The sequence below is a fragment of the Polyodon spathula genome, chromosome 15, assembly GCF_017654505.1.
Source record: "Polyodon spathula isolate WHYD16114869_AA chromosome 15, ASM1765450v1, whole genome shotgun sequence".
NCBI classification, from domain to species: domain Eukaryota; kingdom Metazoa; phylum Chordata; class Actinopteri; order Acipenseriformes; family Polyodontidae; genus Polyodon; species Polyodon spathula.
The window spans coordinates 17,665,077-17,688,558 of record NC_054548.1 but is presented as its reverse complement, the minus strand read 5'-3'; the positions used below and the strand labels follow the sequence as shown (position 1 = coordinate 17,688,558).

The 23,482-nt window shown below is 35.1% G+C and overlaps 1 protein-coding gene across 3 annotated transcripts; it reads right to left on the bottom strand.

Annotated features, from left to right (window-relative positions):
• Nucleotides 1-1,423: 1,423 nt before the first annotated feature.
• LOC121327914 (septin-11-like) lies at nt 1,424-23,312 on the bottom strand. Of its 3 annotated transcripts, none has more exons than XM_041272247.1 (11): nt 23,115-23,309; nt 20,887-20,940; nt 20,166-20,280; nt 19,237-19,432; nt 18,135-18,321; nt 9,967-10,128; nt 9,614-9,710; nt 9,304-9,472; nt 5,779-5,911; nt 5,224-5,408; nt 1,424-2,444 (listed from the first exon to the last, which is right to left on the bottom strand). In XM_041272247.1, exons 1-11 carry the CDS (start codon nt 23,142-23,144, stop codon nt 2,429-2,431), a joined length of 1,344 nt encoding a protein of 447 aa, XP_041128181.1. In that variant the 5' UTR covers nt 23,145-23,309; the 3' UTR covers nt 1,424-2,428. The 3 variants fall into 3 exon arrangements, with proteins under 3 accessions (XP_041128181.1, XP_041128180.1, XP_041128182.1); XM_041272246.1 differs by lacking the exon at nt 1,424-2,444 and adding an exon at nt 3,996-5,119 and having other exon boundaries at nt 23,115-23,312; XM_041272248.1 differs by lacking the exons at nt 1,424-2,444; nt 20,887-20,940 and adding an exon at nt 3,996-5,119 and having other exon boundaries at nt 23,115-23,304.
• Nucleotides 23,313-23,482: the final 170 nt, after the last annotated feature.

Here is a 23,482-nt window from a genome sequence, read left to right as displayed (position 1 = left end):
TTAATTTGAATCAATCAGAAAAAGATAAACACATAACTTACCTCCATGGCATTTCGTTTATTTGCATCCCTCCGCCTCCTTCTCTCCACCCCTTGGTCAAATCTGTTTTGGGGGTCTACTGCCTGGGCTCGTTAGCTTGGTTCATTCCATTTCAAATAATGGCGGGGTTTGTTCTCAACTACTGAATACATTATTTTTCAAGTCTTAAAAAATGGCACTGGTACAGACTGATCTAATTTTAATTACAATTTCTGTAGATTGTTTAGTTTCTGGACAGTCCTAACGCCTATTGCAATGTAAAATCACAATATATAGCTTTTTGGATGAGTTCTGTTATGCAGATTGCATTTGTTATCAATCTCGTTATTAAACCCGGTGGTATATGGCCCAAAAAGCCCTATCTTTCTGTTATTTCAGTGCTCACCGATATTTTTGATGTATACAGTATATTAATATTTCTGAAGTCAACATAATAAACAGTGTTTGCTCATTTAAATGTGTGCCCTGCTGCTAAAGCAGCTGGCCCTGTTAGGAGACTGAAGTGTTTTTATTATTGCATACAAACATATACAGCAGTCCATTATCTCCAACTGTTAATTCATGATTTTTATTTACCATACCGCAATTCCACCAGGAATTAATTTCACAACCTCATTACCCACACTGGCTCATATACTTGAACCTGCTGTGGTCCAAGTCTAAACATGTAATTTATCGGTTTCCAAGTCCATGGCTGGGAATCCTATTGTTGTGTTAAGATTATTATTATTTTTCTTTCCACCAATAAAACCTTAAAAGTTGCACGAAATGAAAAAAGTTGCACAAAAACTCTTGAAATTAGTTACATGGTTTGGAAGTCATGTTGGATTTTATGACACATTTTGGACAATTTACAAACATCTTGTCGGAAACCAATTTCACAGAGTTTTGAAACTTGGCATACATGGTTAGGGATTGTCCAAGATGGACGGTGCTCGAAATGAAGCCGATTGGTTCAGTTGTATGACGGCCATGCTGGATAACCTAATTAACACACAAATGTTTTCTCCAAAACCCCTAATCTGATCGAAGCAAAACTTGGCATACATGATGCAAGTATGGTTTTCTTTAAAGTTTGCCTAAATTAAGTTGCTACAGTAAAAAAAAAACATGGCTGCTGTAGGCCAATCAAATTTCAGCATTGCTGTAATTATATATATTGTGCATACAATGAACACTGTTGAACAAAAGCTCTTGAAACTTCAAGAGTAGTGTCTACAACTGAGTGAATGGCAACCAATCAAAATACTTACATTTCACAATAACTCCTTGGAAGCCAAAAAGTTGCTTGCAACTTCTAGTTGTGATTGCCTTTGTTAAAATCCCCCATCCCCTCAGTCAATATCATGGGAGCATAAATAAAAACAAAACAAAACAAAAAAAACCAAACAGCCGAGGCGCTTTTATTTAGACACAAAAGGGCAGAAACTGAAATTTAGATCACAGACATATATTTACAGTTCACAAACACATATGCAAATTAAAATGAGAAACGGTGAATTATTGACAAAAAATTAACAAACAAACTACAAACTAAAAAAGTACTTGTGTTAAAGGTACTCAATGCCTATTTTGTCCCTCGGTTAATATGACTTTTTTTTTTTTTTTATATTTAATGTCTTAGAAAAGTGTTGTACATACAATATTTTAACTTCATGAATTAGTTATGAAAGTGGTCCTACAGAAAAGAAAAAATAAAAGCCAGTGGCTACTGATCTTGGTCAATTATTTAACCAAGCAACAGAAATACGGAATCAGAATGTTGAATTTAAACAGAGTCCTCTTGCAAAACGTTTCTCCCTTTTAGCTTTATACATATTTTTAAATACTGGTATGTTTCCTAATTTTATAGGCATGAAATACAAGGCACATTATTAGTTGTAAGGTCATTTCCATTGAATGCTGTTTTTGGTGACTCAAAGCTTGCTCTACATAGCTCTTTTTTATCTTATTTTTTCTCTGGGCACATCTCTTCCATATTATGTGATCAAATGTAATATAAAATCATCCAATACAGGGTTAGGGGGCCAAATGAAGTCCCCAGGGTATATTCTAGCCAAAATCAGAAAACTTACAATCAACCCTTAGGAAAGAGATTAGAGCTAGCAGTGATTAATGCCTGACCCTGTGAGTTTGGCACCATTGATCTGAAAGACCCCTCCCCAGACATCAAGGCACTGTTTTATAAGGCACAATGGTTATCAGTATTAAACAACTAAGTTGTGGTTTCAACAAATAACTGAATAGATAGACATTGTGTCAAATGGAGGACCTGCACATGTTACTAAGTGTTAAGATGTGACTACTAAAGATGGCAACAGCAAAAGAGATAATAGATTTATTACAGTCTACATAGAACAGATGGTTGCTAGGTCTTTCAAATAGTTCTTCACATGAATCCAGAACTGAAAAAAGAAAACAAATAAATTAGCCTTATAGCGCCTCAAATCGAATGAAACCATATATAACCCTATATTTTTTCCATGGTCATCACTGATTTAAACAATTTCTACATGGGTACCCAACACTGTATATATATAGATACTATTAATGCCATAATATATATATATATATATATATAATATATATATAATATATATATATATATATATATAGCTATAATCAGTATTAGTTGTTTAATACTGATAACCATTGGGTAATGCGATATATATATATATATATATATATATATATATATATATATATATATATATATATATATATATATATATCGCATTACTTCAATTTGTCACCGCCCTCGTATTAAAGACGCCCTCATATTGACCCCGCAGTCATATATCAGCTTTATAATAGAGGCCGCCCTCGAATAAACGCCGCTATCAATAATGAAACATTAAGGGATTTTTTTCTCCCACATTAAAAAAAACAAACAAACAAACAAAAAACCCACAGTAAAGAAATAAACGCTCAACACGGACTATATACATGTAACGCCCCCGAAGAGACGGGAGCCTCAATCTAGCACGTAAATTACAAACTAATGTGCACACACACAGTAAGCACATTTTATTTTAAGGTAGGACAGTTCTGAAAGAAAATGCTAGATAACAGAACAGCAGTCCTTCTGAAGTTCTTATAGGTGGTTTTGTTCATGTTTTGTTTTTAGTTCAGTTGTAATTCCCGTAAAAATAAAAACAATGTGCTTACTATATCTATGAGAAGATTTCGTTTCGGTTTCTCTTGCAGAAAAATTAGAAACAAGAAAGTTACTGTGAAAAAAAAACTGATTAGGTTATATTGTAGTTATTGCAGAAATCAAACTGATATTTTGAGACCATTTTTGGTGCGGAAAAACATTTACGTCACACACTCTTGTATTTAACGCAACACAAACATTGTCCCGCCCCTTAACAACCAATACACACTCCTGATTTGCTAGTACAGTACTCCTTTGACAATTCCAACTCCCACCTAATAGGCTCTCTGTAACTGTCACCGATAAATGTACTGCAGTGGAAGTAGGTTAACCACACATGCTGCTACATACAGGTAGTCTACCTATACATCAAGTAATAAAATATCGCAGCGTTTGAAAATCGTAGTTTTCGTAGGTGGCCCTCGTATAAAGGCCTCCCTCTTTTAAGCGCCGCAGTCATTTTGATCAATTTAAAATAAACAAATACAGCACACTATCGGTAATGAAACAAAAGATTCACTACCTGTCACACTGCTTTTAGGAAACTGGCAACCGTTTTAGTTTGCTTCTGGTAAATGATAGAACACACTGCACAGAGCTGCACGATTTCTATAAAATGACTTCAGTGAAAAAGAAACGAGCTGCATCAAAGATCGGAAATATTTCTGCTAAAGATTGCTCTAGCCAGTAAAAGACATTTCACGTGTCTGTTATTATTTTTACATTTATGTTTTTTTTTTTTTTTTTTTTTTTTTTTTTTTTTTTTTTTTATATTATTTTTTTATTAAGTCACTGGTGTGAAATATCCGACTTTAAAATGTGGACATAAAAAAATGATATATTCTATAATTTCGCATTTACTGTTTTCCAGGTAAGCACTTCAATATTTACGAGCATTTGTTAAAGAAAAGGATACATTTGAATGTGACAACGCAATTTTTTCCTGCTTTAAAACATATGTTTAAATCATGAAATATCTTGAAATACCTGTTTTTAGACCATAAAGTGCTGTGAAATAAGCCTTTTTGTGTGATCTATCTATGCAATAATAACATCTCAGGGACACTGCAATTAATAACACTGACAGAATCTGGCAATATGCCCTTATTTCACTTTATTCCAATTGTATATCAATATGGATTAAGAAAGACTAAAATAGCTATCAAAATTATTTTAAACATTTTAATGTGGCTTTTCAGGCATTGCTTTTGTTGTGTCCTAATTATAAACAGACCCTAAATAAGCATTCAGCCTGTCTGTGACAATATGTGCTTAAAAGAAAATAATGTTTGATGCTTGCTTACAGCTCTTTTGTGTAACACTGCCTTGAAACTTCCCGACGAAACTTTTCATTAAAGAAAAAGAGACTGTACGAGATCTGAAGACAGCTTACATTGTGATTTGTTTTATTATTTTAAAACAAATATTTGTAGAGGCTATCCTGAAGTCTTATCTCGTTTGTCCCATAAGACCTGTGGCCCCTGTTGACTCGCATCCTTTGTGTGCTGTTTAAGCTGGTTAAACATATACCCCAGTATCTGCTGTCTTCTAATTCCATTGTACAGTACCTCAATAGGTAGAATTGTTAAGTTCACACTAAATTATCATACTACAACTCATATATAGGAGAGCATTTAAACCATTAAGAGGTTTGCTACTGCCATGTAGTGATAAATATAAAAACCCACATAACAAGCACCCAATATATCTGGGCATATAACAATTGTATAGTTCACTTCTACCTCAAACAATGAAGCTGGTGTCCTTTCAAGCTTTTAATAGATTAACATTTTTTTAAAAACTCACTGCACTAATAAGCCTTGCATGTTATTTGTAGAATGTCTTCCTAATTATTTGATTTATCTTTGCTTCTGTCCCAGCTGCTTGTATTTGTATTCTCCTCCTCATAACGAAGGCCAGCTCCTGTTAACAAGACGGTGCATCTCAAAGGGGATATCTTGTACGATCGGTTTAATTTAATAACCTCGCAATAACAATATGACCTAAATGTTTTATAAGAAACTTACTTTTTGCGATCTTTGTCCTTTTTAATATTCATACTGCCTGTAAATGCCTGCGCCTGAAGGAGCTCAGCTGCAAGTTTTCTTCTACTAAAACCAGACATTTCATCTTCAAGCATTGTTTTTTTCTCATCTAGTTTCATTCTTTCCTCTTGATGCAATCTTTTCAGGTGCTCAAACTTCCCTTGAAGCTGTAAACAACAAAATAAATGTTTTACATGCACAGCCAAAACTCGCCACAAGGTGGCAGCAAGTACTTGCATATAAAGTTCAGAAATTATTTTAAAAGGAGTGCTAGTGAGAATATTTTAGTTTCTCGATTTTTTACAACAATTCAAAATGCAAAACAAATATTAAGCCGTGGATAAACAGTTGCATCTTGGTTTATTTACTGTACAGTGGGTCACATTGTCTGAATGCAGCTATACAACTGGATTTAGTTTTAACTACATTAAGTGATTAGGTACTAGTAACCAGCAGCAACTCTTCATGTACAGTGTGGTTTTCGAGAGTTCTGCATTACTTATGTATTTTAAATTACATTAAAATGATGTCATTTACCTCTCTCTCAGCATCCTTGAGCTCGGTCTCCTTCTCCTTGACTCGCTGCACAAACATCTGTCTCATCTCCTCCTCCCTCTTCTGCAGTTCAAAAAGGAATTCTTGGCGCTTTGTTTCATATGTCTCCTGCAGGCTGCAGAGCACAAAATATAAACGACATTATTCAAAGAAAGACACAGGCTGCTATTCAAAAGAAAGTGTTGAAATAAGTCACATGATGACTAGAGTTTGCCATAATGTTTTGTTGTTGTTGGACAACATAAATCTCGCTGTTTGATGCAGGATTAACTGTCACGTTTGTGCAATTACACATTCATTGTAACCTCACTGTGGTTCCGGGGTCAGAAGCTAGGACTCCTCCCATTTATTTCCTGCCAAAAATATCAACCAGTCTCCCTATTTAAACCCTGGGTTGCACCCTTATTCTCTGTCTTGCGTTTTTCATTTTTTTCTTTCCACCCCTCCTCCTCCACTATGCTGTTCCAACTCTGCAACAGTCTCTCTCTGGGGGCAAGTGAAGCTCACTTCCTGAGCTAGATTAAACCCTGTACTTTCCTAAATATCTGCTTTCATCTGTGCCAGACTCCCTCTTTGCATGTTTACTTCCTTCTCTGTTCAACGTTCCTGTCTCCATGTCGACCTCTCTCAGCGTAGGCAACGTTTCTAAGCCGGGGAGACTACTAGGCTTCTCTTCAATTCACCCACTATCCTACTCTTCATCTCCCCTTGGGGGATGTATAGGTTGCTTCCCAGCCTTGGAGGACAATTGGTTCTGTCTCACCTCCACAAGCCAAGAGGAAACGGTCCTTTTTCTAAAGTCACAAGCATGTATCTCTTATTTAAATTCCCATTGTTCTTACTCCACACAGCCCTTGCTACTGTTCCATAAAAACACATTACTAGTCCAAGACACTGTTGTTATATGAAACATAATGGTTTTGTTTGGAATAATCATTTTGTTTGGAAGAGCTATCTAAAGAAAAGACCAAAAAACTTTTCTTCCTGCTTGGGATCTGGCTGTGAATCAGATATATGAACAGGCTCATAAACATTACAATGATGTACATAAACTACTCTGTCGTACTGGAGGGGCATATAGTATTTACAAAATTCAAACATTATATGTTCAATAACTTGCAAGGAAATCACTAGTAATGCAAAAGAAAGGCTCCCTCAGGTCTTCCATGTTCACACAGATCCTTTTTTTTCTATAGAAAGTCTATTGCTTGCAATCTGGTGGTTTGTGAAAATGTTTTAGATGCTTCAAAAGAATCTCTGGAATGCACCACTACATGGGGTTAAATAAACATTTCCCATTGTGCCTAGCTTTCAAAGAGGCTACAGCAAAAACTTCCTTCAAAAAGAGAAAAATATTCAAGCTGGAAACACACTTTCAGTTTTTTTTCACAAGTTGATATTATAAGTATACTTGTTTCACCCTAAATAATTATTGATTATTTGAACACAAGCATGATTGAATGTACTGTACATCTAGGGCCATATTCACAACATATTTACCAAAAACAAAACATTGATGTTACAAAGCTTCAAATAAAAAAAAAAAAAGGTTAACGTCAGCTGATACGTGCAGGTTACTTGTTTCTTTAAACATTAGCAGTTTGTACTTACTATGGTTTGCCTTAGTTCTGTTCATTTCCATCAGAAGCAGACTGAGATAAAACCAGTTTCAATTGGGACTCTCGTCGCAGTTAGGAATGATAAAGGAATTGCCGTGATAAAGGAAGTTAAGTGTCTAAAGTGAAGTTTTAAATCTTGGTCTACAGAACACAATAAAACATGCAGGCAGGACGGAGGGGTGTGAACCAGGGAAATAATAGAGGCTGGAGAACTATCTATAAATGATAACATTACAAAAAAATTGACACATCAAGGCAGTCTGCCACCTCTGTGTAATGCCCACTTCCATATTGTATTGTAGATTGCAGATGGACCCAGTTAGTTACTGGAATGAGATGAGATTGAGCTTTATAGATACAGACTGGTTTCATGGTGAAGATGCAAATGTAGCATTTAACACTGGGGGAAATACTTTGTGAATTTGCTCCCAACACCTAACTATTGATCATTCACTCTACAATTCTACTAGTATGTTCATCTAATTGTCAACATCGATCCAAAAAACTAAAATAAAAAAGAACATTTAAGAGCAATTATGCACTGGAGCCTTACCAAAACCTTAACCATATTAAAATATTGTAATGTAGTTAAAATAATTTTTTTCTGTACTTGTAGAGTAAAACATTATAGCGCAATGAAATGCCAGTCCAAATGAGATTATATTGTTAGCTGTAGCTTGCAAACTAAACACACATTACCAAATATCGAGAACATTCTTTCTGAATGAACCTGAATGACCCACCCAAGGGTCAATCACAAGACCTAGCAATGCAGTCGTGTTAAGATCTTAAGCATTTTTTACTAAAGCTATAAGTAAAAAGTACTAAGAAATATCAGACCCTCCCTCCTCTCCCAAGCAAAGGAAGAGGTTCACAACTAGTACAAAACCAGAAGGTTAACAATTAAAAGGAAAAAATAGCTCTGTATTGCAGCATTATTTTGTATGTGTGTAACATTCTCTAATGTCTTACCTGTGTGTTCAAAAATGAACCTTGGAACTTACTTTCAGCCAACAGTGTTTAACTGAAAACTGTTTTTTTTTTTTTTTTTTTAAGAATTAAAAGCTCTCATTTCCCGACTGAATGACCTTTTATCCATATGTGTCTCTGCCAGCGTCTCACAATGAAAAAGGATTGCAAACCCAAGATTAAACCAAAGAGCTCTAATTAAAGGGAAATTGTTCCCATGGGATAACTAAAGCAAAACATGATGGTACCCAGAAACAACAAACATGTATATAACTGTTAATTACCCACGAAAGTCTGACAAGATGTACTGTGCCATCTCTTTTGCAGTGCAGCTGGTTTTGGTGCTAGGTAAAGACTGAAAAGTCATACTGTGAGTTAATGGCCAAGGTAAGATTCATTTCGGGCTAAAATGTTTTTGCAAAAAAGAAAGTTGCTGATATATAAAACAACTATAAATCTGCCCCAATCTTCCACTGATGTGACCCCATCATATAATTAACGAGTGATGAAGCCCCAAGTTTGGTTATGTCTTTTTTTTCATCTTCTCATCATCTCATTTTCTGTTTACCCAACTTGCGAATTAGTACTTTTTATCCCTCATAAGCTTCATCTGTTACAGAGAAGATGCTAACTAACACGCTTAAATGTTTTAACTCACTTTGCTCTTTAGAGTTAGTTGGTCATCAATTTGTGTTTGTGTTTTATCCTACACAAATTGGATAAAACACAAAATAAAAAACCCTTTATTTTTGCTATTTAGCACCTGTATGTGACTGCCCATACTACAATACTTGATGATAAAGGGAAAAAGAAAGGCACAGTGTGTTTTGGTTAATAACTCTGCCCAACCTTTGCCTTTCAAAAAAAGGAAACGACTTCCCTTAATAACTTAACAATAAACAGTAATGTGACCCTGTACCTGAGTGGCTTGTTTTCAGCATCTGTGTCTGTAAAGCCCATGTCCTCCAGTTTGCAGCGCCGATAAAGCTCATAGTGCCGTTTGTGGGTCTGCTCCCTCAGGTCTTCCATATTCACACAGATCAGCATTTCTCGAAGTTTGACAAAGTCACAGTGGCTCTCATTTTCCACTTAAAAAACAAACAAAAATAAACTGGTTAGAGGTTTCCTAACATTAAGATGGCTGGGATAAACTTAGAAACTCTCTCGAAAAAGATATTTTAGTAATAGCACTCAAATTGACCTAACTTTCTGATAACAGCAAAGCAAACCTTGCACAACACCCCATGGGTACTGTCGAGCTTTCACCATTTTATTTCCAATCTTCACTTCCTCTGTGCTACCAACCACAGCGAATGGAAGATGGCTCTAAAGAAGACAAAGAATTGTACCCAATTATTCAATTAAAACATATATTAACACACATACACGGACGCACGCACGCATGCACGCACACACATACACACACACAAATGTAAACTATAAGCAAAGAAATGCTGTGTAAGTTTTTTCTTTTTGTAATATGGTGGGTCTGTAAAGACTTTTTCAAAATACACTATTTCATGGGATTTACAAAACAATAGACAAAGTTAAAGGACAAATGATTTAATACAAAAGCACTCACGTTCATGGTAGTATTGATTTTTGCTACGTTCTCATCATCTATGGGAAACTGATAAATCTGGACTCCATTACTGACAAGTTCACTCATGATCTTTATCTTAAATTTATGAAGCTCGCTCTTGGAGATTGTATCTGCCTTGGCAATCACAGGGATGATGTTGACCTGAAAATACAAAATACATGTTTCCTAGTCATCTGAAAAGGTCATGCACGTGCTGGTAAATATATACAGTATAAACATGGTATGTTAGAAACATGCAACTCCACTGCCAAAGTAATAACACATTGCAGGTGTCTGTACTAATAGTAGGTCACAATAACCTACATTCACAACATGTGCAATAACTTCAAGTAAAAAAAACTTGTATGGACCATTCTTCATGGCTATTCAGTCTTGAACAAAGAAGACTACGCAGCGACCTGATTCAAGCATTCAAAATTCTAAAAGGTATTGACAATGTCCATCCAAGGGACTTTTTCGACCTGAAAAAAGAAACAAGGGCCAGGGGTCACAAATGGAGATTAGACAAAGGGGCATTCAAAACAGAAAATAGGAGGCACTTTTTTACACAGAGAGTTGTGAGAGTCTGGAACCAACTCCCTAGTAATGTTGTTGAAGCTGACACCCTGGGATCCTTCAAGAAGCTGATTGATGAGATTCTGGGATCAATAAGCTACTAACAACCAAGCAAGCAAGATAGGCCGAATGGCCTCCTCTCGTTTGTAAACTTTCTTATGTACTTATGTTCTTATTAGTAGAATCAACTAAAGGCCAGATATCCAAAAGCAGATATTTAAGACCTGTGGTAAGGAACGGCCATAGAGAGTTTTAGATAAATTATACTTCATCAAAAATGTAATATTTTTCTATTTTGTGCTTCTTATATTAACTGGCTTCCACTGTCTTGAAATTGTCTCCTTGCTGAAAAAAATATGATGACAGTAACTTTTAGCAGCAATTGAAATAGTAGTCCCCAACCCTAACCCTAACTGACTACAGCTTATCAGAGAGTGTGGCAGATTCACTCCCTGCTTAATAAAGTGTGCTATGTTAAGACACATTGTTGAAGGGTTGGCAGGGAGAGGGTTAAAATCCCCCTTGCCAGAATATATGTGAGAATGTGGCTGGAGCCCTGATTAAATGAGTGATAGTTAATTAGGCTCCAGCCACATGGTACATAAGGGAAGAAAATCCTTTGTTAAAGGTGGGTGTTGGACAGGAGTTAGGTGAGTTTCACTGTATTTGTATTTATTTTATTTTTTTTTTAAAACCTTTTATTTTTGGCCCTCTGTCCTGTTTATTTGTTCCACTTTTATTTGTGATAAAAGGCTTCACTGTTGCTTTCCAAGCCTCTGTCTCCTTTCTGATGCTCTCCTGCAACACACATAATTAAGGGCATTCCATCAGTGGCATTAACAATAATCTAGGGGCTACGGAGAAAGTACTTTCTCATTCAGTAAGACTTAGAAGCAAATTGCTGCTGATATTTAGTAGCAAAAGAGGATGAAAGTAAACAAAGCTTTAGCCATCAATTCAAGGTCAAGCCTTTGGCATTTGGAATATAATGCGTAGGACAGAAAATATATAATTAGCCCATGAGTAGTATTGAGCTTTTTCATTTTATTTACAAAAGACCTATTCAAAATGGTGCAAAGGTTGTGCAATGCCTTGTTGTCAGTACTGATTTGCCCAGTCCTTGATTTGGTGAGGCAGAGACACGTGAAGATCAAGTGACTTGCCCAAGATTGCACAGTGCCTGGGACAGAGCTGGGACTCAAACCAAGGGGCTCTGGTTCTTTTAGAGAGGAGATTCCGGAATTACAAGAAGAAAAAATGAAACATCTCATCGTATTTGGGGTGCGCAGGTTTCCTAACATGACCATGGACACATCTGCATGCACGCTGCTGTATACTTCAGGTTTTGCATCTTGAGTATTACGTTTCTAATACAAATATATTCAGTAACTACTCAATATTAAGATAACATATTGTTATTTAGTCCATAAATCAGTAAATCTATTAGCTGAAACTAAACGCATCAATTAAAACATCACTGTGTTCTCTAATCATACGTATTTTTTAATTTATAATGCCATTTTTAAACTGATATTCAGATTTTAAAATGTCACTTTATATTTATATTTTAGGTTAGGCATTTTAGAATAGGAGAAAACTTTCAGGCAATTGTGTTTCTAGCAACTAGTTGCCAGTGACATTTGTATGACATTTTCACAAACAAGCAGCCTAAAAGTTGCCTGGTATTGTGTGTGCTTTTACAAGCAACAGTTTGCTAAAAATCCTTATACAACATTGCATTACAAATATTTGGGGTCAGAAGCTTTACAAAACAGTTACTAAATCTATGGGGAAAAAAATACAGGAATTAACTAATCCAAATGTCAATAATTTGAGAGAATATGTGAATAAATAAATACAAAATACACCACCCACTCGATATATCGGGGGTGTCGGGGACCAATATAAATCAGCTATATATCGAGGGCGGCAATATAGTGAGACCCATAGAAAAACAAATAGGATAACAAATAAATACTGTACAACCACTCCCTCATTTCATCGGGGGTGTGAAGGTCCAGTATAAATCCTCTACGCATCCTCTTTTTTTCTCATTTTTCTATAAAAAGCAGCACACCGTTTTAATTTGTACAGCGGAGGGCAATTGCTTCTCATCAACTTCATTCTCCAATTAATTTCATGAGTCTCCCTCTCCTTTCTCAAATGCACAAACAAATGCATTGAAAGAATCCATTTCCAACAACAACATAGGAGGCTTGTTGCTAGGGAGCTGACGTCACTGTCTTGCTGCTTTTGCTAGTGCGTTGCTGCCACACATGAGCACCTTGTTGGCTAAAATAAAAACTGCTTCAGCAAGCAGATATTTAATTTGCTTTGTGTTATTGTGCAATATGTGTGTATATGATAACAATATGATATTAATGCTTTGCTTTTAATTGTTTTGTATTTTGTTGTTTGTGATGTGCAGTACAAAATAAAACGAACAGTAATTCTAAGCACCTATGTATATTGCATCTAAGGCATACGCAGAGTTAGCCAGTAAAAATGGGGAGCCAACTCCATGACTGAGTATAGCAAGGGGCGACATAACGAGGGCTGGGTATGGTTTATTAATATTTACAGTGACTAAAAAAGTAAAGGCCTGAGTTCCATAGGAAAATAAAACACCATGGCCTACATCCAATGTATGTGCATGAAAAAATGGAAGTGACTCCTGTACCCAGATTCACGCATTTCAGACATCGACAATCATGTTACATCCTGGAGAAGCAGTTCTACAGAGATATATACACAACTTAATAAGGGATAATAATGCATACAAAAGAGCAACAAGAAAAAATAGATACTTTATGTGGTTTGAAACACTGTATACCAGACACGTGAGTCCCTCTGTAAAGCACCAATACAAAAAAAGTGAATCTTTTTAGCTTAAATTAAAGTTTGACTGGTGCCTGGAACAGCCTGCTCTGGTCAGTGTAAGATATTCTGGAACAGATGACCTCAGTGAAGACATGCGTATGAACGATGCAGGTGCTTGAGTGGTGATTACTACAAATATAACAGTATGCTGGTTCCTGGTATTACGGCATTGAAGTTACTCAACTTCAAGTTCTTGTCTCTGCACTCCGCCCTTAAAAACTATGTGTGGCTCATTTATCAAGCTATTTTTTTTTTTTTTTTTATCATAGAGGCTAAACAGGATAACACTTACCTAATCTGCTTTGCAAAGCTATGAAAAACAGACTAAAATTACAGTGTAAATATAGCCCTAAAATGCTGACCAGTAGCTTCTATGTCAAATATATACACATAATATACAAGTTGTTTTTCTCCTGAAAGAGTTCCGTACTGTGTATTTAATGTTGAAGGATGGGAAGGAGTGTTGTAGGTCAAAACAGTTTTACCCTCAAATGCCAAATGGGGTCATATCTGCATGCTCATGCTGAAAGACTGGTTTGTTTTCTTGCTAAACAGAGGATAGTTTTTAATGTTACCAATGACCACAAAAAAACAAACCAAAAAAAAAAAAAACTATGATATTAAGATATATAGTGTGGGCATTTCTAAAATTTTCACCCAAATGGAATAAAAACTGAGATTCAAAACTAATATTCTTGTACAGTAAATAACTACTTTAATGTAAAAATGACATCTTGTAATTTTACAGGGTAGATGTAGCAACTAGCACACAAATGTATCCAGGACAAGACCTGCATTTGAATGTAAACATTAAGCCAAGTAGACAAACATTCAGATAGTGCCTTCTTCAATTTTGAACATACACAGAGCAGACAAAACCTCAGTTTCATGTCACATTTAATTGGGTTTCAAACAATCTCTCTCCAAGCAAAGGATTAATGAATGCAGTTGTAAGCTATATCACAACAAGGAGGAAGTATTGTTATAAACAAATCAGTGAATCTTATTAACAGGCAGAAAATGCTGAGACAAAGCTTTAAGAGTTATTTAAAGAATGTCCGTCCGTACTTACGCACCCCCCCCCCCCAAGTAAGTTTTTATTCAAAAAAATGTAATCAATTTTCTCATCAATCATCTTTTTTTTTGTAAGACAGCTGCCTGGAATACCTGTTGTAACAAGTTTATAAATAGCACTCCTTATAAACATTGAGGACATTCCAATTTACCTAGAATGTGTGCACGTTTTAACTAGTTTTCTGATGCAACAGGTGTAAGATTAATACAGGCCTTTTTGTTTTAATTTCCAGTTCTTATCACTGTATGAAAAAATACACTATAGTCCTAGTATAGAAAAAATAATCACATTTTACAGAACCATGTCGCTCTTGCAAAGGTAATACACAGTATGTCTGTTATTGTGTCTTTTCAACATTTTATGCTATGCATACGAATCTGGAGTGGCAAAAACGTAAGAGAAAAAATGTTTGTGGAGAACTAAAAAGATAACAAAATAGAAAATATATCAGGACTAAAATACTGCTGTCAAATAAATGATGTGAATTCTAACCTTCCTGTGGTTCTTCATGTTAACATGCACAGTTCTATGTTTGATTTATTTATTGTTTAAACAGCTTAGATTAATTTAACATACAGCAGTATGTCAAGTACACGGTAGTACCTTTTTCACACTGACAATACAGCATCTATGACATGTCCAAAACACAGACAAATGCAGTGTTTGAATGCTGGCCAAACAGTTGCATTTCCATGAGAGGGATTGGCAGAGACATGCTGACAAGTGAGTTTGCAGTAGCAAACAGAATGAATAGAGAATGAGACATATGTAGCCAACAGAATTATAGTATCTGATCTTCAGCCTAAAATCTCTGTGCAGTTCTGGCATAGTTATGCATTGGCGAATTTAACAGATACTCTCTGTGTTTGGTAAGTGCAGTAAGAATACCAGGATTAGTCAAATATAATAAATACCCACTGCAGCAGCACCTCATATTGTCCATGTGCAATGAAGCTATTATTGTATTTTAATTATGAGGGTCATTCCACGTAATCTTACACTAATCTGTCATAAACCCATCTCAGAAAACTATATAATTGTAGAGAAAAACAATTACCACCAAGTACAGTATATAGAGATCATGGAAACTAGACTTTTTAAAATGTGTCGGTATAGGGTTAGGATATCTAACTATCAAGTTTCCCTATTGTAACGACACTAGCATTTCAACAGCCTAGCATTGTGGAGCACAAACAGTTGTTTGCTGTGCTCGTGTCACATCTGTTTTTGGATTCCCTTGGCACATGTCAACTTCCATGTCCTTTCCTCCAGCACAAAGTTTTTACAACCGTAAATGCATACTGCAAATTGATGATGGTCATGCAACCAACAGCAAAAACTGAATGTATCAATTTTAGTTTTTTCCATTGTGGTGAAACAAACTGAAGTACACGCGTTACAATCCATTATCCTTGAGTTCACCAAGAGCTGGAGAAGTAACCAGGTAAGTGCGTTGTGGTAGACAACAGGATATCAAAACAATCTGTAATCCTAATGGATATAAAGTCCTCCCTTCATTTATGACATGAAATGTTACCCTAAACATTTGAAGGACCATTGAAACGTCAAGTAATCTTATACATAAAATTATGAACTCAAGTACTATAACAGATAAATATGAAAATATCCAACTAATAGTTTTTCGCACTGAACTGAATTTCAGTTGACTGCCACGTGTGACATGCTTTTGCCCACAAAACTGGAAGTTTAAAATGCTTTCTTTGAAGATACAAATACAAACCAAACAAATGACTAATTCTGTGCATGTTTGACAAAAATATCTGAACTTATTATTGAAATAATAAATGTATGAACATGACTTTTGAATATGCACAAGCCGCAAATGTGATGCAAAGACAAAGTACAAATATTTTCATTTGCTAATTCACCACTGCAAACAGGTGAACTTTAACAATTTAATTTAACTCACATCTCATCACATGCAAGTGCTATTATTAGGTGTACATAGGGGTGTACAATTACACTAAAAAATGAATGCCAGTATCACAGAAATGCTAGGAAGTTATTTCCTTATCAGCTTTTGACACAAGTATGACGTTCTAATTCAACACAAGTAAATAAGATCATTATTGTATTTACTGAAAATATTTCCAAAAGTTAATAAACATGTTATAATATAAGAAATCGTACAGCAGTACGTTTTACTATTTTTTGTAAAATCTTTAGTATTATACAAACTCTGATGTTACCTAGTCTGTGTTATGCAATTCTCTTCTGTTAAGATAAAAAAGGAGCCACAGTAACTAATCCTCTACCTCTGGTAAAACTGACAAATTAAAAAATGTGACATTTCGAAATCTAACAAGAAATACTGTACTACTAATATGGCTTCCGGTAGACTTTTGTGATATAATTTTGCAGTTTCTTTGATTACATGATGCTAAATAAAAGATCCAAATTATGTTCATATGTTTTTTTTTTTTTATTTCTTTTTTATTATGTCTCAATCCTATAATTTTAGGTGGTACAAAACCATTTTTTAGGTCAGATGCTTAAATCTTGTTTATGCATCATCTTTAAGGGAGATTAAATGTTCGCATACATTCAGAAGATTCTAATATTAACCTCTCCTCTCTTCATCCTGATGATGTATATATAATAATCAGGGCTTCTGATTTTCGGGTTTTACCAGATTCCCCCTACCCCCAGTGCTTTTTTCTGCATTCAGGTTAAACCCGAAAACTCTCTGAATAGGCACATACTGTATATGAATAAACGCATGCACAGCTGTCTGTGATTCAAATGCCACACAGCAGAACTGGCGTCGATGAAGGTAATCTGATTTACCTATTAGAAAAATGTGGCTTCTTAGTGTAATATATATATATATATATATATATATATATATATATATATATATATATATATATATATATAGATATATATATATATATAAACTCAAAATTACAATTTTCGAAATTCCTAAATCAAGTTTTGTTCAAACTTTTCTTCCCAGTTATTTCTATTATGAGTGTGTGTTTAAGCCATGAGAATTTAGATGTAACAGTCGATCGCTTCTCTTTGTAAAACAGCATGGAGTAAAGTTGTTTAGTTTTCCCGTATATGTTCTGTGTGCAATTATACTTGCAAATCCACTACAAAATAAAACTTGATTGGAACGGAGAAATGTCTCCATATCCAGTGTGTGTGTGTGTGTGTGTGTGTGTGTGTGTGTGTGTGTGTGTGTGTGTGTGTGTGTGTGTGTGTGTGTGTGTGTGTGTGTGTGTGTGTGTGTGTGTGTGTGTGTGTGTGTGTGTGTGTGTGTGTGAGAGAGAGAGAGAGAGAGAGAGAGAGAGAGAGAGAGAGAGAGAGAGAGAGAGACGTCCTCAAAAGTTTCCCTACCCTAATGTGTGGAAATATACATGTGTTGCGGATTCAAATTGTTGAGGACAACTTTGTTGTCAACATTTTGTGCTTAAGCATTTGTTTATTTCTTTCTAAATAAAAGCTAATACTTTTGATTATATATTAACAAAATCCACCCGATTTTTTTCGTTAAACAATTCTACCTGATTTTTAAAAAAGTATTCACTCAAATTTGGAAAAAACGCCCTAACAATAATAATATTACAATATTATTATTTTTTTAAATTTTTTATAATTGTGTCACTCTTACCTTGGAGTCAAGTTTCTTCATGGTCACTAAATCCAAAGACTTTAAAGAATGACCAGTAGGTGCGATGAAATACAGACAAGCATGAACACGAGTGTCGTGGTAATTGTGCAGACAGCGTTTAATCTTCAGCTCTTCCTGCAGATACGATTCAAACTGTGCATCGATGTAGTTAACCACATGCTGATAGCTGGGCAACGGAAAAACAATACAGTTAACATACAAACAATGCCTGTGGAGGTGCTTGAATGTTGTATTGGGGCTATTCGTTGAAAACATAATGTTTGGAAGTGAGCAAATTAGTATAACTGGCAGTGCTATTCTGTTAACGGCAATTGAATAAAAAGGAAAAGTAATTTGTTGTTGTTATAAACCGTTAACTCCTACTCAGCGAGATTCACAGGATCGTATCATAGCTGATACAGCAGTCCCTCTCTAAACCAGACATGACGGGAGACAGACAGGTTTTCCGAAATAAAGGTTTTCATTTTTAATTTTAAAATAATGCAATAATGCATTTTAAAATCAAATTAATACAGAGCACTCTTTCTTTACTTACCGGTAACACAAAATAAATCATGCTGTTGCATTTTACCCATTACCGTACAATGTGAAAAAAAAAAAAAGTACACAATTAATGCAAAATAGATCATCTTTACAGACATAAATCATTTTTAAATTTGATTGCAAGTGAAACACATAGGCTACCTGCTACTTTTGTTTTCTGTTGATATGAGTCAGGCTTTCTTTGCAAAAGCAATTCAAGACTTCAAATTCATAATTTTATACTCTAGTCCACATCTTGTGTGTAAATCACTAGAGAATCAGTATTTCTGAAAGCTTCTGGCCCTTTTCCAACGCTGTTAGTAGAGTATGAATTTATATGCCCTCTTTTAATGATGTACTTAATTTGAGTAATTTAATAAGCTACTTGTATCTGTTCTTCTGTAAATTTTCAGTGCACCTCTTTGGATCATGCAATTCACAGTGACCTAGCGTCACACTTAATTGAATATTACTAGGGGACATATCCGAATGTACAGCATTATGATGTCTGTATTTGAGAGAGACTACTGTATTTTCATGGACGACATAAATCACTTGCCTGTCTTCTTTGTTCATCTGGTCCCCAAATCCTACAGTATTGACAACTGTTAGTTTTAATTGGACACTGCTCTCCTGAAGCTGATAGGTCTGTGCTCTCAATTTAACTTTGGGTTCGAAATGTGTTGACTGAGAGTTCTCAAAGTTTGTGTTGAACAAAGTATCCATTAAGGTAGACTTGCCAATTCCAGTCTCTCCTGTAAATGTAAAAGAAAAATTGAAAAACCTGTAAGTAAACTAATATGCATGTAAGTAATTTATACCATAATTAAACATTTACTTTAATGCCAGTCCTTGTTATGTATTTTTTTCTTTATTAATATACTCACGCTGGTCTATATGGAACAGTATATTTCCCATTGAGAAATGTTGTGGAGAGTTCAGATCAATAAATACGACAGTTTCAAATAAACCTGATCTATTGCGATTAGCTGCCTTGTTATATTCTTGAACATTTAGACATTTTAATTGATTTTGCTATGTTTACATCGTCTGCTTACAAACTGTAATGAGGACTTGCATATTGACAGCAACACCATAACTGTTTGCGTAAACCAAAATTTCAGAACTCCGTTTACAAGTCTGCAATGCAGGTGCTGTATAGCCTAACATGTTAAACAAGTACAATTATTTACTGTTTTAATATCCTACAATTTTTTTCTTTACATTCACCCAAATCTATTCAGAAGTTCAACGCAAAGGACCATGTAGCACTGTGGGTTAAATGACTAGCTTTTCATTGCTGAGTGTCTGGATTCTAATCCATCTTGGGCTATGTGTAAATTGAGTTAGAGGGTTCCCATGAAATTGAAAGCAATTTGGTGCAGGAAGTCTCAAAAAGGGAAACTAAACTATCTGTCCATCATTTAGATGGTATAGGGTTAAGGGTTGTTAATTATGCCTCATGGAATGAAATAAATGTACACTCACCAATGCAGAGAATGTTGAAACAGAATCCTTGACTGGTTGATCTGCTGACCAGCTGATCTGGCAAGCTGTCGAAGCCAACATGTCCTGACATGGAAAGTGGACGAACATTTATATCCTGTTTAAAAATATAAGCATTATTGACTGTGCTTGCACAGGTGTTTTGTTGAAATCCACTGAACTGCTGGACACAAAATATCTGCATACTACAGGGTACTAGATTCTCAAAGACATTTAATAGTCCATAGCACAACTTTTTCTTAGTTTTGTTTTTCCAATTTGTCGTATATAGCTTTAAGAATCTAGCCCATGGCATGTGTCATACTGGGATAATCCCCTTCAGGGATATAATATGGATTAACATACTTGATATGGGGGTTTTGTCTGTGTTTTAGTGTTTGGTGGCTACCTCCAATTAAACTGAGACTGTACTTTCTCTTGCACTCTTTGTATGACAAACCTGACACACAGCAAAGAGTGCTTGAGAAACACACTCTCGACCTGATTAGAGGTGGCCACCAAACATACAAGAGAACGAACACTATGAACGTAGACTAACATCTGCAAGTACCTATTTAGAACAATAACATACTGTACAGTACTTTGCAACTTAGTACTGGGGATGGAAAATATTTAAGCACACAATACAGTGTTCTTAGACATTTACTGGCAAATATGTAAGTGAAGGATTATTTATTTATGCCATCATATAAGTAAAGCCTACCGATTTCTGAAAATCCTGAGCCCTACTGTTTCTTCTTCCCTGAGTCTGATAAAGCTAAAAACAAAATACAATAATTAGGCTAGGCTATATTAGACTGACTGCAAAGACTTTAACAACATCATAAAATAAATTACATCTGTGGAAGAATTGCTGACATTATTTATCACTGGCCTATTATCAATTTATTTTAAATTGTATTTATTTATTTATTTTTTTATTTTTTTACCAAGTATCTCACATAAAATTCTTAACTTTGTTAAGGCTCAACACCAAAATTAACCCTCTCAATCCTGTTCATCCACCCTAACTAGCCATGCAACAAATAATTGATTATTGATCACCATGTACTTTATACTGCAAACCTCAATTAAGACTTCACTGCTGGATCCACTGATCAATCACCATGTTATTTTATATAACTACAGGCTTTTGTGACGCGCCAACATTTCTCTTTGCTTCAATTTTTTTTTTTAATAATAATGAAGGTTTTTCAATGCACATGCTGCATTATATTACTATGTATAATAATATGCATATCCATATTTTCAGTTTTATTGGAGGGCTTTTGTGAGGAGTCTACATATTTATCTTGGTTTGTTTTGCTTTTGAATTGTAAAGTATTCTTAATGCATTGATTATTGGTCATATCCTGTCTGTTATTCAACTGATTGCACTTCTTTTAAAGTTCCCACATAATTTATTTGCTAAACAGGGAGTTCTTTTCCAGTTAGAACTTGACTTAACACATTCTTTGTGCCACTCTCCTTTACTAAAACTGTGACAGAGTTCAATATTTACTCTAAAAGGGACACTGTCCAGAACTGAAGAGCAACAGGAGCCACCAACTACTGTGACCAAACTTAATGAGAGGGTTGCTAAAGGGGTGAATGTAGAGGGATGTTTCTAAGTTAAGAAACAAAACAAAAACAATGATAAGGAAAGGAGGAGGGCAGGGAAGTGGCAACACAAAATGATGAGTAGGAAGATTGATTTGAAAACCTTTTATACTACACAATCTACATTTACTCTCATTTTACACTGAGCACATAAACAAAAGGATGTTTTCATGACAACAACTTTCATTTTCACAACTACATTACTGGAGAACGAGAATGCTAAAATGCTGTCTATCAAACATGAAGGCCACGTTTTTTCTGTCAATCACAAATAGAAGTATGTAACAATGCTGGAATAGGGGGTGTCACAATCTGGATAATTTCATTTGTAGTGTTTCTAAGAAGCAGAGGGCTAATGCTATGCAAAATATTACTATTACTGCTAGCGTTTAACAATTACTTGTTTAAACAGTCAATACTATGTGTACATTTAACTCAGCAGGACTCCTTAATATATAGTAGCATCCAAATCCCTGTGTCGGTTACCTCACATAACAGTCCTTGTCTGCACATGTTTGTTGTTGTTGTTGTTGTTGTTGTTGTTGTTGTTGTTGTTGTTGTTGTTGTTGTTGTTTTTTTTTTTTGTTTTTTTTTTTTTTTTTTGCTTTTTTTTTTTAATTTACACTTCCATTATTTTTTTATGATTCATAAAACCAAAAAAATGAACAAATCCGACAGGCGATTTGCCACACTGTCACAAAATATCCCACGTTTGTGCTTTCTTAGAAATGAATTCGTGCATTATTTTAAACTGTTCAATACCAAATGTGTATATTCAATATCTCCCACTTTCTTCACAGGAATAAACTGGCATAGTATTGCCGGCACATCAATACATGACTTTGTTAAGATCGTGTTACATTATTTCAGTGAATCACCAATTGCATACTGATAGTATTGTAGAAAACAAATAAACTGTTCATGTCCCACCTTTACCGCTCAGTGAGTGTCCGTTCATTGGGTGGGAGGAATAAGCATGTGCACCACTGCTAGCTGGAAACAGCCCAGTTGGTCTCATAGCAGCACTGGTATTTAGTATACAAGAACACTTTTTATTTTTATTTATACAGCCCTTTGTCTCCCAAAATAACACTCTTTAAAGAAAACAAAAACTCAAACTGCAATTAAAACGAAACAAGGAAAAATATGTGAAAAAGTCCTGTACAATAAAAAATGTATCTTTCCAGAAATTTTCCATAAGAAAAAAGTCTGGCGACCTGCGAAGTGACACTCCCAGAAAACTGTACCACTAGACCACTTGAGAAACAACATTCAGTACATTTATTTTTAAACTCTGCATACAGCGTTTTAAAAGTAAATACACACACATACCAGCTGTCGGGTAACATCGCTCGAGGCCATCGCTCGAAGTTACAAATAAAAATTAATAAAAAGAGTTGTATGCATAAACTGTCCCGGTCTTTCACAATAGTTTCACGCAACAGAAATCCAGCTGGGTCATCAATGACGGCAGGAATGTGAACATTATTACAATTCCTATGATCACCAGACACAGGGTGGAGGGGTGGGGGTGAGGGTTACCATCAGAATAAACATAAGTATTTAAAAACGTTCTTGTGTCCATAGAAATAAATACAGGCTAGAAAACTAATAATATATTAATTTTTAATCGTATAAATTACGAATGTCAAGATGTATGCTTAAATCAAAAGGCTCGCGTAGATTTGAAACACCCCCTG

Bases quoted from the DNA above. Each gene is read 5' to 3' on its own strand.
- LOC121327914 (XM_041272246.1), bottom strand. From the start codon at position 23,144: ATGGCCTCGAGCGATGTTACCCGACAGCTG. The intron at 18,322-19,236 runs GCAAGTGATTTA...TCCGTTGCCCAG, and splicing joins CAGATGAACAAAGAAGACAG to CTATCAGCATGTGGTTAACT. The intron at 5,912-9,303 runs GTACAGGGTCAC...TGTGCTCTGCAG, and splicing joins GCTGAAAACAAGCCACTCAG to CCTGCAGGAGACATATGAAA.